The sequence below is a fragment of the Medicago sativa genome, chromosome 8 (assembly GCF_051527215.1).
Source record: "Medicago sativa cultivar Bolivia chromosome 8, Bolivia_mono, whole genome shotgun sequence".
Lineage (NCBI taxonomy): Eukaryota > Viridiplantae > Streptophyta > Magnoliopsida > Fabales > Fabaceae > Medicago > Medicago sativa.
The window spans coordinates 71,409,995-71,428,914 of NC_140756.1; the positions used below are offsets into that span (position 1 = coordinate 71,409,995).

An 18,920-nucleotide genomic window follows, 5' to 3' on the forward strand; every position below is an offset into this window, starting at 1 on the left:
AATTGAGTTCATATTTTCCGCTAATCACATAGCACAACCAATCTTTCAAGTTGAGTAGGACCACAATGAAGGACAAAACTCTTCATCAAAAAAGTTAACACCGCTCATTCTAAATGCTAAATTCGAATAAATAACCTCTAGTTAAGCTAAAAAAATATATTTTATCATCTCATTAAAGTGTTTTTGAGTATAAGGTTTAAGATCATATTTGTATTTCAAATTTATATTATTTTATACATCCAAGAAAGTACAAAAGTAACGTTGCCTTGCAGAGTAACGTTGCAAAATGTATAAACTAAGTTTGGAAATGAAACACGTTATTCTTTTTTAGTCATTCAAAACACAAATGCACCTTTTAAAGTATTTCTCAACCTCGTATTTGTCGAACAAATATAAAATAAAACAAACAAAAATGCATTTAGTATCTTAATTTAGTATCTTAAATCTTAGAATTGATCTTGATCAAGTTAGCACAATAAATTATTTGGGAGTTACTTCAACCTACTGACAGATCACAAAAACACCAACAGTGTTTTTATTCTTTTAAAAATAACAACAATTCTAAACTGTCACTCCAAATTGTCAACATTACAATACTCCAGGAGTAGGACAAGAGCATTATGCCCTAGTTCAAAGTGACAAGAGTAATTGAATCAGCAAAGTAAAGAGTTGCGTTAAAATTTTCACCTCATTTTTGTTATAAATATACAAGTACAAGGTATTTTGCATTCTATATTCACCTACCTGACCATTAAGTTGATAACCTAAACCAAGAGGGTAAAAAAACAGAAGAAAGATGAAAAGGAAGAAGGAAAAAGGGTATGGCAAAAAGGAAAGTTCATGAATCATCTGTGTCACTGCTGTCTCTTTACATATATATTTCTCTTAGGCTGAATTTGCTCAACATCAAAAACCTCAAACATTAGACGTCTCACATCACGTTTCCCATAAACAGCATACGAAAGCCCGTGAAGGGCTTGTTGAACAGATACTGTGGCCGGGTTTCTCAGTCTGTGACTGCGCTCATACGAACTTCGAACCTTGTCGGAGTATATAATAAAACGGTGGAGTTGTTTGGCCCTCAAATACATTCCACAATACCTGTTCATAAGAGTGCGGCGGTGCTTTTCTTGTAACCAATAACCCGGAGCATCTAAATGCTTCATCAACAATCTTTCAGCCATCACCAAAGCCTTAACAAAATACCCAAAATAAATAAATTAATGGATAAACAAATTTATAATGTAGGCAATGAAGAAGAGAGGAGGGCAAATTTTAGCATATGGTATACTTCTTATAGATGAAACAAGAGTGTCATTCATTCCAAAAATGCAATCAAATACTCCCTCCGTTTCAAAATGAGTGTCGCTTTAGCCAAAAAAAATTGTTTCAAAATGAGTGTCGCTTTCAGTTCCCAATGCAATAATAACTTTTTCTTTTCAACTGTACCCTTCAATTAATACTCTGCACACTACTTCCAAAGTATTACTTTTAAAACTAACCAATAGTTAATAAGGATAATTTGGTAAAATAAACATTCTTTTTCTTTTAATCATTGTTTTTCTTAATATGTGTGTAAACACCTAAAACGGCACTCATTTTGAAACGGAGGGAGTAGTAGAATAGACAAGAAACATAAAGAGTTTACCGCTATCTTTTGACCAAGGTATTCTAATCTCTCGTAGCAAAATCGAGGATGATCAAATTTGTAATTTGATGGATGCAAGAAACATAGCTGCAAAACAAGAAATTGATTATCAGAATTCAGAACAGAACCTAGAGTAACTTTCGATCAGATCTGCTGACCATCTTCTATTGAAGGTTACATGGATATTAGAGAAAAAGGTATAAAATATAATGAATACAAATTAAACCATTGACATGCTTGTATAAACCTGAACGTCAAGGAGTGAAGTAAAGAGCAAACAAGAAAATAAGCTTAATGTAAAAAAAAACAAAAATGACGAGTAGACACGACATGATAGGATTAAGAATAAATAAGGTAGAGAGGAAGTCAAGGTAGCAACTATTGTGAAGAAGTTAATGAAATTTTCTGTCTTACGTGTGAGAAGACGACATACAAAAACTCTAGTAGGGAGGGTATCAATGGATTAATGGAGGGTAGTCCAAGTCCAACAGTAAACAATAGTGGAAGACATGGAAAAGCTATGGGTCAAACCCCTTAAAAGGTTGTAGATTTCAATTGTTTTTCTCTAGACATGATTATCGATAAGATATTAAGTTATCGTTTGATCCATGCAGACAATCCCACCAAGTGAAAAAAAGGCTTTTAATTTGATTGTTGAAAACTACTAACATGCTTAATATTTGGGTGGTTTTAAGGCGTGTCTTTGTTGTAATGAGGTGAAATGTGCTTAGATAAACCAAATACAGAAGAGAAATACCTAAAATAGGTACAAAAATGATATCCACATCATAAAATATCTATCATTGACTGTGTGGTACTGATAACTTGAGTATTTTCTACTATTTTAGATTTAGCTTTCCAAGTTTCCACAGAATCAATAACTAAACTGCATCTTTAATAAAATCTGTGCTTCTGACAAACAGCTTCAATGCCATATTATTCACATATTGAATTCCAAAATGGGAAAGCAGTAGAAACATGGTCATTTCTTGCTCAGAGATGCATTGAAGTATTCATAGGTATCGTATACCCAAACCTAACAGATATGAAAAAAGGTAAAGAAGAATGAGAGGCATCATAGCTACCTGCAAACCAAGTCCAAGCTCTACATTCCTAGCTTCAGTAATTTCTGGAATTCTATCTGTCATTTCTAATGGATAGCCAAGGATTTGCATAACTCGGGGTCTGCTATCATAATCCCATACATTTCCTCTAAACCGATGCATTCCTGGGGGAATACAAGCTCTGAACAGCCGTGGATGTGCAAAAAGGGCATCTGCAGGAGGCTGAATGGAGAACAGTAAGTACATTGCTTTTCTAACAATATCATAAACAAATTATGTTGTAGGGAATGAACTTCGCATGCATATTTGGTAAAAGAGAGAAAAACAAAATCGAATGTATAATGAAGCAAGATTAAGTTTGACCACGATGGCATGAGCTTTATATTTAGATATTTACTAACTTTTTGTAGGAGAAAAAACCAATAATGCTATGACATATGTGTAGCACTTGCCTTATAGGCAACCATATCTTGCCAGCTTAGCTTGCCTTCAAATTCAGCAGATACATGATCTATGTCTTCAAGTTGCTTCCGCAATCTAGGCTGGCATTCCTCAGCATCTGGATCCATTCCAAAAACTTCAAAAAGAACACGATACACTTCCGGCATACCAAAACACACATAGATTGCCCCAAACAAGGCCCAAAAGACAGACCTGCCAAATGCACATACAATTACAAATATTTAGATAGTATGTGAAAATTACATTTCAGATAGATATCATGGGAGACTGACTCCATTGATTAAGATAGTTTGTGATAGGAATGTTAAGTTGGTTAGTTAGTTAATAAACATAATAAGGCATGTGGCCTATAAATAGGGAAGAGAGATCAGGAGTGATCATCTTATCATTGGGAGAGTCTAGAGTCTTTCGAATACTCTAGGAATTCTATTGTAATTTGGGGATTATCCCTATTTTCTCTAGTAATACGAGTTGGTTTCTATCAGTTCGACAGTAAATTGATTAAGGTCATCAATATTTTTATCTTCCCTAGATCCATATTTAATCATTACAATTCGTGAATCATAACAACTTGCTCTTCAAAACAAGATGGGATCATTGATCTCAGAATTACTCACAATCTGATATCACAAATTCAGGGCACATATAGTGGAGGATAAGACATATGGAAAAAACACAGTTAGAGACAGAGAGCAGGCCCCGATGAATAAGGATGTATATCCAAATTTCAAAGTTAGTCAAGCTTATTCTGTTTGAAGCAGAATAACATCAACATAATTCTCAAATCTAAAGTCTCCATTGCTCAAAAGATTACCAAGGAAGAACAACCAGAAACTTACAAGCAAATAAAAACAGAAAGCATTAATCCTATGATCATATCAATCAATTCAGTTTGTCCAGCCAGTCAGGTGACTCCAACCAAGATGGCCCCATGTCAAAATCCTCCCCATACGAAAAGAAAATAGCAAATACGCGACAACAAACCCCCCTAAAATAGGTGGACAAATTCATATCATCTATTTCTTTATTTTGTTTGACTCCCTTGGATTCAAGCATATCGTAAATAATGGCATTCTACTACAATTTAAAACATGAAAAGCTTTCTTCCAGATAAGCAGAGACAACTACCACAATAATTTAAAAACACAAAGCAATAATGGCCATATGGATGAAAGGATACCAAACATGACATGTCAAAATCAAAAAGTCCATAAAAAAACATAACTATATGCATAGTTTGTGTTCAACAATGTAAACACACGGCCAGGGTTTTAACTTTTAAATAGAGGTCTGCATGCGCAATATAAGCCACGTCATCATGATTTTTGTTATTGCCACAACCAAGATTGAGACTGCATCAACCACATTTGACTCCAATTATTTGCAACATCAAAGGTTGCAACAGGACTACAAAAACTGCAATCTTTACCACGAACCTTTATTTAAAGCTGTTTGATTTAGAAGTTGGTTATGAGACTCGACATAATAGGTAGCAAGGCAGTGGACAAAAACAAGAATTCTTGTCTCTCACTAAACCCTGAGGCAACTTTTTGTTTGGTCTATGGACTATCAAAAATACCAAATACCCTTTTTATTTTCCAACATAAAATATATTCTCTCTGTATTGTAACAGGTAAGTCTATGAGAGTAGGGTATGGGGACGGGAAAGTAAAACCTGTCTCCACCCCGTCCCATTGCCATGCCTAGTATTGTTTGGTTCTATCTAGTACTGGTCTGTATGGTACTTACTTACTTTGCGAATCAAACGCACCTTTTGCATGGCACACGCATAAACACGACATTAAACAAAAATTGACAATCATTAACAAACTAAATATAAGAGGCACATTGCATTAACAAATAACTAATTAAATTAACAGTTCACTAACTTACTTGGCAATTTGCTCCCTTTCTTTCCTAACCAACTTATCCATATCAACATTAGGAAAAACCAAACCATGCAAGCTAGCATTTTTAATCCATTTAGGCAATCTATGCTTCCCTACCAATCCAAAAACCCTCTCCCTCATCGGCCCCACCGCCTCCCTCGGATACCTCTGCAAGAAAAACTCCCCTAACGCAAGCTCAATCACATACTGCCCTAAAAAGAACAACCTCGAATGCGCAGACCTCACGTGCCTCCCCTTCCCCCGGCACGTGGGATGCTGAAACGCCAAATACAACAGCGTATCAAATTGCTTAGCAGGGTTATCTTCTTCACCAAGCATTTCATCAAAGGGTTGGAGAGGGTACCCTAATGCTTGTTTCACTTCTAACAAGTGGGTTTCCATCCACGCGCTGTCGGTGGTTTTGAGTGGCGCGTGGGGGAGACATGAGCTTAAAAGGGGGAATGAGGATAGGGTTAGTTGGGGACTGTTGATGAGGTTTTTGTTTTTTAGAGGTGGTTTTAGGATTGTGGTTCTTGGTGGTGTTTTTTTGCTTGGTGAGTATGTTTTGTTTTTGTGTTGTTCGAGTTCTTTGAGAAGTCGTTGAGGACTGTTTGGAGGAAGTGGGTTTGTGGTTAGTGCATAAATGTGGAGAGTTTTTTGGGGTGTTAAGGTTTTGTTGGTGGAGAATTGAATTGGGTTTGGAGAGATTGAGGTTGAGAATGAGAATGAGTGTGGTTTTGGGGAAAGTATGAAGGTGGAAGATGGGTTCATTATGGTGAATATTGAGAAATGAACGTTAAGACAGTTTTTTTGTTGTTCATTAACGAAATGGATTTTTTTTGGGTTTCCCACGGTTGGATGAGATATGCGTGGCACAACCCAAGCCACCAACTGTGGTGAACATGATGCGTGAAACAGTTCTTCATTGTGTTTTTTATCCTATATCTTTATAGAGAAATGTTAAGGAGGACTCTATCACTTTTTAAACACTTTGTATAGGAAGTTTTATATAAAAAAATTTATATTTAATGCATTGGAAATTGTAATAGTTAATTTTTTAAAAGAATATATCCACTTTTATAGTTTATGTTTTAGTATAAGCTAATTTGACTCAAAAATCCATTCTATAACTCTCATCAGTCGGTTTATAACTTCTTTTTATTAGTTTATAGCGTTTTTTATTAGTTTATAGCTAATTTGACTAAAAAATCCATTCTATAACTCATAGCGTTTTTTACGTCGTTTTATGTTTATAAACTGAGCAATGTTATATCTCTAAAAAAATAACATCAAGAATTCTTCAAGAATAAAGAGCAGCCAATCACAATGCACTATTTGCCACAATTCAAGGAGGTGTGGCTGAAAAATAGGAAGTGAACAAATAAATCATGCAATTAAAACTTACCATCTGTTTCTTGAAACATTCTTGATGCTATTTTTCTAGAGAAATAACATTTTGCTTATAAACTAGTTCAACAATTTTACAAACTTTATAACTTGAATTTAGTAACTTATTCGTTGTCAATTATAGGCTATAAGCTGGTACAAACCTTTGTATATTCAATTTTGATCAAAAGAAAAGATAAAGGTTTGGACAATCTTCAAGCACTCTTTTTTTTGTTTTGAAGGATCTTCAAGCACTCTTAAAGACTTTAAATTTGTATATTCAATGTATAGAAAATTGAAATATTTGACATTTTAAAAAAATAAATTTTTAAAAGTGGTGGATAGTTTTTGATTTGCACACTAGGATGTTACAGGATTTGGGATGATTATTCATAATTGTAAAGCTATCTTCGAACAATATTATGTCAACTATAGTTTGAGTTTGTGAGAATACAAGCAAATGAGGCAGCCCATATATTAGCTAAGGCGACCTCATCCTCAACTAGTTTTCAGGTTTTGATAAAAATACCAGATTATATTGAACACATTTTAAGTAATGAAATGATATAAACTTCTTACCTTAAAAAAAAAAAAAGAATAACTTTTTAATTTAAAATGTTTAAAGAGTGTCGTGCTACATTCCTTAGCAACTCTTTTTGAAATTATTGCAGTGTCAACGTGTGAGTCTATGTAAAAGCTTCATAGTGCACCAAACCATCAATATTGGTTGGTTACACTTACACCTACATTCCAAGGGATCTACATATTCTGCATGTGTGTAGAAGAGATTATTGAATCAGCTAAGGTAACAACAAGTATATCTCTGCAGCAAAAGTAAATAAATAGTCCTGCTAATACTTTACTATGTTCTAAAAGTAAACAATTGTGGGTTGGAATAAACATCATGGTGCATGATTGCATATAATTGAATATTGATGCTCCCACTATATATCATATATGTCCTAAAGTTGTGTATGATTGTTGTTGGAAAATGAAACTAATAGTAGTAATTTTGATCTTACAAGCGATGTTTAATTAAGCATGACCGTACTCTACTTTAAGGTATCATGCTCATGTCGTTATAATGCTTTTCAATTTGAGTTGTCCCTTGTTGGATTGATCATTGAAAACAAAAATAATAGCAATGGTTTTATTTTGTGGGGTAGTCCTTATTTGATGGATCGATGGACATGAAATGTTTCTGCAATTGTGCTGCATTATTTGGATAGCCAACCCAACAAAGTTCCTTTGAATAAATCATCATGAAAATGATTTATACCATTAATCTTCTTGTCTGATGATTAGTCTGCATCTTACCAATTGTCGACAATGACGATATTTCCCACTTACCAATTCAAAGCTATCGTATAAAACAACGTAACCAAACAAGGGATGTTTGTTTGTTTCTTACGTAAAGGATGTGTGTGCTAAGAGATTACGTCATCAACGCTCCCAAGCAAATCCTCCCTGTGCATCAGATGATGATCCATAAATCACGCTTAGTTAGAATCCCTTAGCGGGTTCAAGGACTTTTCCCAAATTCTCCTATGATCTCATCTGTGAATAACCAACTGCATCAGGAGAAAGGTCAGAGTATTTGCCGGTTCACCCCCTCGTGTGAGCTCAAATGCTATCCTGCATCGATGCTATGCCATCAACCCCGTCCATCAATCTAGGTCCACTTAGTATCACCAATTATGTTCAGAGCACCAATATTGAGTGGTTAATGCATCATAGGAGTTGAGACAAATACTTAAAGTTTGACTTTAACTTGGGAAAAAAATGGATGACTTGTTAATAATTCATTCATTGATATTATTGGTTCAAACGAGTCAAGCCGGACCAATTCTTGAGTTTGACTTGTGAAAAAATTAGATGACTTGAATCTGACTCATTTATTTAAATAATTCTAACTAAAAATTTGGACTGACTTGTTATTGAATGAATAATAAAAGCTTTAGATTTAATTATTTTGGGTCCATAAACCATTTTCTTTGTTGGCAGTTTCCACATTTTTGGGAATTTGGATGAATCTGTATGTCTATTATTACTGCATTTCATTTCAGTGTAGCACAATTTCCTTCAATTTGTTTTCTTGTTAATAATTTCCTTTGCTTTTGGTCACACTCACACGTTTAGCACAATCTGGCTGAAATAACAGGCAAATCAATTCATGTAAAGGAAAATAGGCACGACACCTTTGTGTTTTTATGGATGAAAGTGACTTTACAACTTGAAAAAAAGTATAGACCCCGTAAAACCCCAATCATTTAACATGCAAAAATATCATTCATTACTTTTTCCACTCAAACTCTCATAAAAGCACACTCCACTCAGCACAAAATACATATATTGCAGAAAATTGCAACCAAATGCAGCAAATACAATACAGCCTTAATCACAGTCACATTGTAGTCTCGGATACATAAAACCCTTCGCGGTTGCGGGAAGGAGGAGCCATTTCTAGTGCCATGAAGAGAACAAGTGAATGGTATGCTTCTGGTTTTCTAAAACTCTTGTAACGTGCATTTGCCGATGCTAATATTAACGTGTTTTTGGATATGATGAAAACTACTGAAAACCTTTGAATTGAACTACTTATCACAGGAATTACTCCCAGGAGATTCCAAGTGATGTCGCTATTCAAATTGGTGAAGCTTCCTATTCGTTACACAAGGTAGTGAACAAACTCAAATATCAAACTTACTAATCATAGGATCATTAAATGGAGACTAATGAATTCTAGTACTTGGTTATGTTTTTTCAATCAATTCTTTGCGCTTTTTATGATACAACATTATGAAGTCGTTTGATCTATTTAGTTGACTTCGCGTATTGGTCGTTCATGCAATTCTTAGTTTTTTCTTTTTTGTTTTTTTATCAATAGTAATAGGAAGATATAAGTGATATATGTATAGACATAGTACTTAAAGCTGTTTATTGAATTATTTTTCATAACTCTAATGTAATTTGCAGTTTCCATTAATTTCGAAAAGTGGACACATAAGGAAGCTCATTTCAGAATCTAGTGATGCTGTTGCTGATGTTCCATTAATTGAACTCATCGATGTTCCTGGTGGATCAGAAGCATTTGAACTAGCAGCAAAGTTCTGTTACGGGATAAACTTCGAAATAAGCGTTGAAAACATCGCTATGCTTCGATGTGTGGCCGAGTATCTTGAAATGACAGAAGATTATTCGGTTGGAAATTTGGTAGGAAGAACTGATTCTTACTTGAATGAAGTTGCACTAAAGAGCATGTCAGGGGCAATATCCATCTTACATACATCAGAAACTCTTCTTCCAATTGCAGAGAAAGCAAAATTAGTTAGCAGATGCATAGATGCAATAGCCTACATAGCTTCCAAGGAGAGTCAGTTTGGTTCATCTGGTAGAAGTGATGGTAGTAGCAATGAAAGAGTGATGAATTCTTCCACTGCTTCTCACCAGAGGCCAGCTGTTGATTGGTGGGCTGAAGATCTAACTGTTCTTAGAATTGACTTTTTTCAAAGAGTTCTAATTGCAATGATGGCTAGAGGGTTTAAAAATTGTGGTATTGGTCCTATTATAATGCTTTATTCACAGAAATCTCTGAGAGGTTTGGTAAGTCCCTTTACTAAAGAAGGAAAGTTTTCATATCAGTTTTGTTCTAGGTTTTATTTACAAGTTTTGTTATTTTTACGCACAAATTTAATATTAAATTTAGACAATAACACATCCCCTCACACTCAGGATTGGACATTTGGATTGTAAGATGAGTAGCCTGATAGTGGACATCTGGATTTTAACCTTACCGAACTACCTACCTTATAAAGGTATTTTCAGGTCACATCATATCCAATATGAGACTCTTAACAGACATATAACCCCCCACCCCATTCACGCCCAAAACAGGACATCTAGAGCGTGACACGGGTAGCCAGTTGCACGTGACCTGGTAGAAAGTGGCCCAACAGATATTGGATAGACCCTGATACCATCTTAAAATTTTGGATTGGGCTTAACTTGACTCTTACAGAACCAGCTTGTAAGGTGAAGACCGACCTCACTTATAAACTTATATTTAGGCCACATACATCTAATCAAATCTTATCATGCAGATATTTGTCCACTAGTTTAGATAAAATATAATTAGATGCATGTATAATTTTTTTTTATACGGTTAGTATATATGATATTAAACTTTTTGTTTTAGATATTGAACCTTGACTATTTTTTGGAGCAGGAGATATTTGGAAAGGGAAGGAAGGATATAGAACCACATGAAGAGCATGAGAAGAGACTTATTTTAGAGATACTAGTGAGCCTTATGCCAAGGGAGAAGAATGCAATATCTGTCAGCTTTCTTTCACTATGGCTTAAGGCAGCAATATATCTTGAGACAACTGTTGCTTGCAGGTTTGATTTGGAGAGAAGGATAGCCATGCAATTAGGACAGGCTGTGTTGGATGATCTTCTTTTTCCTTCATTTAGCGGCGACACATCGTTTGATGTAGAAACAGTGCAAAGAATCATGATGAATTACCTTGAATCTGAAGTTGAAAATCATTACAATGCAGATGATGAGTATTATTCTTCTCCACAAAGGGATATTTTTCGGGTTGGAAAGTTATTGGAGAGCTACCTTGCTGAAATAGCTACTGATAGAAATTTATCAGTTTCAAAGTTTATCTGTCTTGCTGAATTAATGCCTGAAAAATCAAGAACAACAGAAGATGGAATGTATAGAGCCGTAGACATCTATCTTAAGGTACAGTTCTATACTAATATTGTTGCTTTGTAAAAGAAAATATTTTTACACACAAATTTGACATTAATTTACGACAACAATTTAGATGGCTAAAGCAGTTCAAATATGTGGCTAATTATATTCAATAGACGATTATTGAGTATAACAAGGTGTTTAACTCATTAACCATCATACTTAACCACAATTTTTGAACACAAATTGTGGTTAATAAATATCTTGAACAACTGAAAATCCATCTATATGCGAACACAGATTAGATGGTTAATAATGAATATGTTATATATATTTGAACACCTGAAAATCATAGTTAACGACGTTCAAAATCAAGGTTAATTGTATTCAGATGATGATTAATGAGTTGTGACACCACATAACAGAATTGAACTTACAGTAGTATTATCCTTGAAATCAAAGGACTTAACTCTAGAATTTTTCTCAGATATAAAATTCTTATTACAAACCAATGCTAATAAAGTTAGAATTCAAAATTCTCAGGCACATCCATTTGTAAGCGACACGGACAGAAAGAAAGTTTGCAGCATGATGGATTTCCAGAAGCTATCACGAGAGGCACGAACCCACGCTGCACAAAACAACAGGCTTCCTGCCCAAAATGTGGCTCAAATTCTCTATTATGAACAGCAACGTCTTCGCGACAACATGGATGGCACTGGCAGCATAGGTTCAGATTCGCCTTCAACACCTGACAAGAGGAATGTATACTCATCCGAGCTTTATCCAGCTTCTAACGAGGTTTCCAAATTAAGAAGAGAAAATGAAGAACTGAAATTAGAGATAGTGAAACTTAAAATAAAAATAAAAGAGACGGAAAAATGTACAGTACTTGAATCACCTATTAATAGTCCTTTGTTAAATGCATCATCACCTTCAGCTGATAAGCCTCCTTTGCCTAGAAAGTCATTCCTAAACTCAGTTTCAAGAAAACTTGGCCGTCTTTCTCCTTTTCAACGTGCTCATCCTGTCATAGCACGTCCCAAAGATCGCATACAACTAGACAAGATTCGACGCTACTCCATATCCTGATTTTGTGCAAGATATTTTTATCTTTTTTGGAATTACAAACGATAGTATGTTAGTATTATTATGTTGTGCGTGATATTATGCATGGGAAATGTTAACCGGGGAAAGGTAAAACATTTGTAAGATATTTATTTGCAGGGTAATTGTTTTGTTTTGTTCACTTAGTGGTATTTTGTTATATATATATATATGGTTGTTACTTAATAGCCTGTGTTCTGTATTGACAACATGGTGTGGCTGTGATGTGACTTATACATATAAATATAGAATTGCTACCATACTCAAATCCCTATTCTTTAGGTAAATGAATCCTTATACCTAATCAAAAACCCTAATTCTTTTGGTAACTTCAAACAAGTACAAACAATAAGATCAAGAAACCATAAAAAATAGCAAACATTCAATGACTATCCCAAGATAATTGCATGATTCATAACTTAGTATTATAGGCATGAGGAAGGAGAAACTGTCACACAAACTAATGCATCCATGTGCCAAGAGGAAAGCCGGAGTCTTCAAAAAAGTTTGAGTAAAGAGGAAAATTAGTCCTCGAAATTGTAAGTGTAACTCGATATAGTATCTAATTTTTACAAATTGTCATATACATCCATGAAATTGTAAAATTGCCCCTGATTTTACGAGAAGTGTCAACCAGTGACTAGTAATATTTTTCGAAAGGTATTGGTATTTTTCTGTAGGGCATATCCTTCATTGACACTTAAGGTTGGTGGAAAAATAATACGAATTTTCTATTGATTGCTTTGTAATCTAGCCTGTGAGTAGGGACATTATTGTTTTTAACAAGAAGAATAAAATCAACTCAATATCTGTTATCATTTGAAAAATCATTGGTCTTCTGATCTACCATGTAAATTCAGTCAATATAAAATTTCATGTACCAGAATATACCTTCTTTGCAAGCAACAAATGAAAGCATATTTGAGTGTCATAGTTAAAAAGGTAAGAGATTCTCATTGAATTCTCTCATATTTAAAGAGTCATATCATACATAGCTTCATGCTGAAAATTGAAATATTTATAATTCAAGGATCATTGGTGTAATTTGAATGAGTTTATAAATGTTAGCAGTAGTCGGGATAACCCTGCATCTACGCAGTTACATTATATCGAATATATTTTGATTTTACGAAAAATATTGTCTTAAACAGGAAGTCAAATAGTCAATATCCGCGACAACGTGACTGCGTGAATGCAGAGAATCCATTTCCAATATTACGCGGGTCGACCATAAACTTTAACAGTGTGTGTACATTAAGCAATGGCACTATATATTTCCAATGACCATAAGATCCCTGGAAGAATACAATGTATGATAACAGCAGTTAGTGGGGTATGTTTTAAATTATTGAGTCCTTTAGGATAAAAAGCATTTTAGAAATGTGATTATACTTCTAGTGACAACCTAGCACTGTCTGTATTAATAATGTCTATCATCCAAAAATGAAAGATATCATGGTTTGGTTTCAATTCATGCATATCCTATAATGACATCAAATGTAGTAATTAATTTAATACATATTTTGGGACAAACCTAATTTAAATATTTGGTACAGAATCTTATGCTCATATGATAGCAGACAAGCACTAGTTCTCCAACTTCTTGTTGGCTAGTAACATGATTAGACGATTTTCATAAATATATATATTATAAGCTATTTTTATAACCTATTTTTAAAGTATTTATTGAAATTGGTCTTAAAAGTCATTAAACAAGTCATAATTCTATCAAACATACACTTAAAACTATGTTACTTATGTTGCAAGATAAATTCAAATAAAACTGTAAATAAGTTCTTCCCTAGGTGATAAACTGTTAAGAATTTAATATCCATGGAAGGATAGTGACATGGAATGTTAGAACCTTGTGGACCTAAAAAAATATCAGTGGCATGTGACTTGTGAATAGTAATGTATCAGTGCACAAAGTAAAATAGTGGTCTTAATGCGTGACATATCAAACCCCACCATACTTGATAACAATTGACACAACATTTCCAAACTCCACACAATACAAACATCATTCACAAAAGTTAGCTAACAGAAAATTTAAATATATCACATTGACCTTAACATATATATTTTTTTCCTTTTTTAAGTCATGTTCAGATTCATCACTTGAAAAAACCAAGGTGAACTTTTTAATCTCTCTTGTCTTAATTGTTCTTCAATACCAAAACTGTTTCTGATAATTCCACTTGGTTCTTCTCTTTTCATACCATTGCTATGATGTGTCCTCCATCTTCTTGTTTTGTTTATATCACTTGATCCAGTTGAAGATGAAGACAAACTATGTCCTGACTCTGAAGTTAGTGGTGTTTCGACTTTCTTGCTACGATTATAACTCGACGGGCCTAATGTCAGCTCAATTTCAGTCTCGTCGATGATCTCGAGCCCATCGTCATCTGATTCTGCAGTGTGCTCCTCTGCAGGCCTTTCAAGATCAAATTTGATTTGAGCCTTTTCTTGTCCATCTTTATGATGATGATTAGCATTTTGAGTTAAACTAATTGCATTCTTGAAGTACCATTCTTGTTCTTTTACCTCAACACCTCTTCTTGCTTCCATATTTTGCATCAGTATCTTTTGTATTCGATACAAACGATGAAGCTCGTATACCTGAAAGAAAATTCTCGCAACACTCAATTGACGTATGGTTTTAAAAAAAGTTATATGTTTGCCAGTGTGCATTCAAGAACGATGTATGCAACTTCAATCATAGTCACAAACTCACATAGGCATCAAAATGGCCGATGCAGCTTCAATATTGGTCGCGACATCAAAAAAATTTATGTCCGAGTTTTTGACTATGATCGAAGCTGCATTGGCCAGTATAAGTTATAGCAAAGACTTATGCAACTTCAATATCGGTAACGGAGACATCAAATACCTTGAACTACTAGTAACATATAGAAAGACGCGGAGGAATAGATAGAGAAGTACCTGTTGTTTGAAAGTTTCTTCATGCTTTAACATGGCCATCCTCATGTATTCTTTGTCACATGACCTAACAAGCTTCTCCATCAATGAATCTATTTAGTTTCTACAAAAGCTAACTAGTTTTGAACCTTCTTTGTTCCAAGTTTACCTTCATACACAGGTTAAGCTTAAATGAGGAAAATTCTAAGAGAATAGAGTTGATTAATGAAAAGTTGTTTATATAGAAAATAGGATTGATTCTAGGAAAGCACATAAATATTTATGGTCTAATTGATTTTTGAAACATTGGCACAAAATGATGGCATCTACTTCCTTTTAGTATAATTTGTCTCCTTCCAATACTTTGGACCACATTTGAATGAAACTCATCAAAAAAATAAAAAATATCTCCCGACAACTTTACTGTTAAATTTTTCCTACCATAATAATAGCTTCTCTTATGTGTATATGATGTCATTTCTCAAACTATTCTTTCAATTATTGAAATATTTGAATGTATGATCACAAGGCAACATTTTTCTCTTCTTTTCATATACTCAATTTAAAAAGGATGCTTGAAGATGCAACATCATTATAGTTATATTCTCTCTCATTCTTGGCATCTGATACATTATATTATTAAATTTTTGCAGCTATTCATCATGAATTTCTACTTTGTTAGACTAGTGCAGACAACCTTTAGTATTACTCTAAAGTTTTAAAGTTTTATGCAATGCAATTTTGTATAGTTTTTTAGATTCTAGGCATTGACATTGCATCATGCCTAACCATATTCATCATGCATGAGTTAACAAACTTTCACCTTTCAAAAATATTTCTTCAAACTTCTATATTTGTTTACATAACATTAAACTATATCACACAAATGACATGATATAAACTTCTATAAACTATGAAAAATTTAAACCAGAACATGAAACAAAACTCAAGTTAGAAGATAAGAAAGCACATAACATAATTCCAAAGCAAAAGGTAGCTTCTAACCTTGTAAGAATTCAAGTATATCACAATTTTCTGCTGAACAAGAAAACAACAGAACAAGAAGATCTCTGAAGAAAAAGCAAGAAACACTTCCTTAATCCCTTCAAAAAAACTTGAGGGACAACCTTTTTAAAATTTGATGAAAACTCTGCTAATATGCTCTCACATTCCCCATCAAGCTCTGGCTATTATATACTGTTGGAGATTAAACAAAACAAAACTGTTATGTAAGAATTTAAGATTCTTTTTTTTCCCTTTAAAGACACAGAAAACGAAGTGGTATATTGCATGAGGGGTTAGAAGAAGCATGCCAAACAAATCTCAGTGACTTGACCAATGTGATTCCATTTTTGTGGAAGAGATGCCTCAGACAGGTCCAGCAATGTAGATATATTAAATTAGTAGTAACAGTAAAGATAGGGAAATAAATTAATACACGCATTATTAGCACTACTATGATATAAAATTTATATTATTATAATTTTTTTTTTTTAGGATCACAAGGTCTTGGTTTTCTCTAGACAAATCATCAACATAACAGCATAGCTTGCTAAGTTGAATCACATGCACCTCAAATTTCTATATCATTAAATAATTGGTCATGCTCAGTTGTATTAATAATAAACAAATTGTGTTACTATATTATATCTTGAATTATTGAAGCTTATGTCTTTCTGAAGAAGCTTAAATAACCGACAGATAGATCCTGACCGTACAATAAATGGGTATATCTTGTAAATGTCCAATCTAGTATAAGTGGCCTTAGGATTTTAATTCAAATCTAACCTTAGGTTTTTCGTTTTCAATGCATAATAAATAAAGGGGGGCAAAATATCATGGGGCTTATCTCATCCTGAATTCTTTTGTTGGATTCTATTGACATTTATGGAGTAAATAGTGAATCATCAATTATGAATATTTCGGACCTGTACTGTACAAAAATATGCTATTAGATGGGGTTTCAGCATTACTCTAGGAAGGCCAAGTTCAATGATTATCTATGTTAACTGGCCACATGGGTGCTAGCTCCGGGTTATGAGAGGAGTCCGTAGATCATCACATTGAGTTAACAGCAATCAAAAAAGAATTTGACAGCACATTTTTATCTAAAATTTTAATTAAATATATGAGATCTCTCACATTCAAGGTGACACTCTTACGTACATTTAAAATACCAATAATATACTCGTAGTGTGAGTTCATCCATTCTTACAGTGGTTATACTCCCCCTCGAGCAGAAGTTTTTTTAATTCACATATATTTGCACCGTTGTTGGTTGCTCCATCAATGGGACAGTCCCTTGAGCACCTTGATTATGAAGACTTTCGATACAACGAGTCAGTCAAAGCATCGGCTCAAATACCATAGTTTGGTTATGAGGGAAGTCGAAGATCATCACATTAGGTCAAGAGCAACCACGAAAGTAGAATTTAACATCACATCTTTATGCAAAATCTCAAGGCAATTGGTATATACATCCTCTCATTCTTATGTTGCTCAACATCCACTTTTCCATCCGGTGTGAGACTCTTACTCACACTTGAAACATCGACACTCCCCTCATTTGTACATATAGTTGTATTATTTAGACAATACAACCGACATCGTATTTCAACACCATATACAAATGAGTGTGGACGTCGCATGAAGAGAGATAAATGACTTGAGGTGAGAGAAAAAAAATACAAAAATAAAAAAAATTGAATAAATATATTGTGTTCATTCAAATTTTGTATCAAATTTGTCATATATCAATGCTAAAATTTGTCATATATCAATGCTAATATCTAATAAGCACTTAAGTCTTTCGATTCTGCATCTCGAAAGAATTTACCAATTCCTTTCTGAAACAGACAATATGTGTATTGTTGGCTTTTATGCGATAATGATCGAACATTTGACCTTCTTATAACTCCACTTCTTAATTCATCATTTTAGTCATAAATCATCTTTATATCCTCGATTTTTTTTAAAAAAATAAGTTCAAATAACAACTTTATATTATTATATTTCAACAATAATTTATTTTATTAAATCATTTATTAATTTGCAAAAAAATCATTTATTAACTATGTGTAAAACGACAGAGAGTGCTTCTATCAACCTCTGCTTCTAATAGCTACTCTTCTCCTTTTCAACAAAAAAAAAAAACTACTCTTCTTACTCATCCCAAATAGAGGTTACTAATAAGTTGGACTACTTAGGTTAAGCAATCCCCAATAGAGATACTACAAATGTCTTTGTACTTCTTTTGGATCTGAATTTTTCCAACTACAAAAATTAAATTAGGAGAGCCACACCTCACACAAGGTTATAACTATCAAACTCTACCAACAATAGATTAGTTTAAGTGTAAGACATCTGAGTTTCTTAAACAAGTGATTATAAATTCGATATTGTCTTTTGTGTATGGATAAAAATTTAGTTGGGAAGAAGAATTTATCTTGTGTGTTCGACACGTAGGTTGCACGACAAATATTAATAATGTAGGTCAACTACACCCTTTGAAATTTCAAATTGGGTGATTGTATTTAAACATTTCTAACTCTGACATCTATTTAACACTTCATTTTTTTTCTATCTCTCTTTAGATAACCAAATATCACAACACTTTTTTCTCTCTCTCTCAAAATGTAGATGATATGATATGTTTAAGTCTCAAAAATTCATTTACAAACTAATGTGCATGCTATACCTACATGAGTATATGTCTAAGTCTAAAGAATAGAATTGTACAGGAA

At 33.7% G+C, this 18,920-nt stretch overlaps 3 protein-coding genes across 3 annotated transcripts; 1 reads left to right on the plus strand and 2 right to left on the minus strand.

Moving 5' to 3' along the window:
• Nucleotides 1-648: 648 nt before the first annotated feature.
• LOC146901151 (ribonuclease III domain-containing protein RNC1, chloroplastic-like) lies at nucleotides 649-5,861 on the minus strand. Its single transcript, XM_085734099.1, has 5 exons — nucleotides 5,068-5,861; nucleotides 3,165-3,366; nucleotides 2,734-2,934; nucleotides 1,649-1,735; nucleotides 649-1,193 (listed from the first exon to the last, which is right to left on the minus strand). The coding sequence occupies exons 1-5, from the start codon at nucleotides 5,832-5,834 to the stop codon at nucleotides 855-857; spliced, it is 1,596 nt and encodes a 531-aa protein (XP_085590225.1). The 5' UTR covers nucleotides 5,835-5,861; the 3' UTR covers nucleotides 649-854.
• Nucleotides 5,862-8,794: 2,933 nt separating this feature from the next.
• LOC146901152 (BTB/POZ domain-containing protein SR1IP1-like) lies at nucleotides 8,795-12,526 on the plus strand. The gene is made up of 5 exons (XM_085734097.1): nucleotides 8,795-8,940; nucleotides 9,057-9,126; nucleotides 9,426-10,052; nucleotides 10,675-11,199; nucleotides 11,695-12,526. The coding sequence occupies exons 1-5, from the start codon at nucleotides 8,921-8,923 to the stop codon at nucleotides 12,241-12,243; spliced, it is 1,791 nt and encodes a 596-aa protein (XP_085590223.1). The 5' UTR covers nucleotides 8,795-8,920; the 3' UTR covers nucleotides 12,244-12,526.
• Nucleotides 12,527-14,208: 1,682 nt separating this feature from the next.
• Nucleotides 14,209-16,795, minus strand: LOC146901153 (glycosyltransferase-like protein). The gene is made up of 3 exons (XM_085734107.1): nucleotides 16,183-16,795; nucleotides 15,202-15,346; nucleotides 14,209-14,877 (listed from the first exon to the last, which is right to left on the minus strand). The coding sequence occupies exons 2-3, from the start codon at nucleotides 15,280-15,282 to the stop codon at nucleotides 14,353-14,355; spliced, it is 606 nt and encodes a 201-aa protein (XP_085590233.1). The 5' UTR covers nucleotides 15,283-15,346; nucleotides 16,183-16,795; the 3' UTR covers nucleotides 14,209-14,352.
• Nucleotides 16,796-18,920: the final 2,125 nt, after the last annotated feature.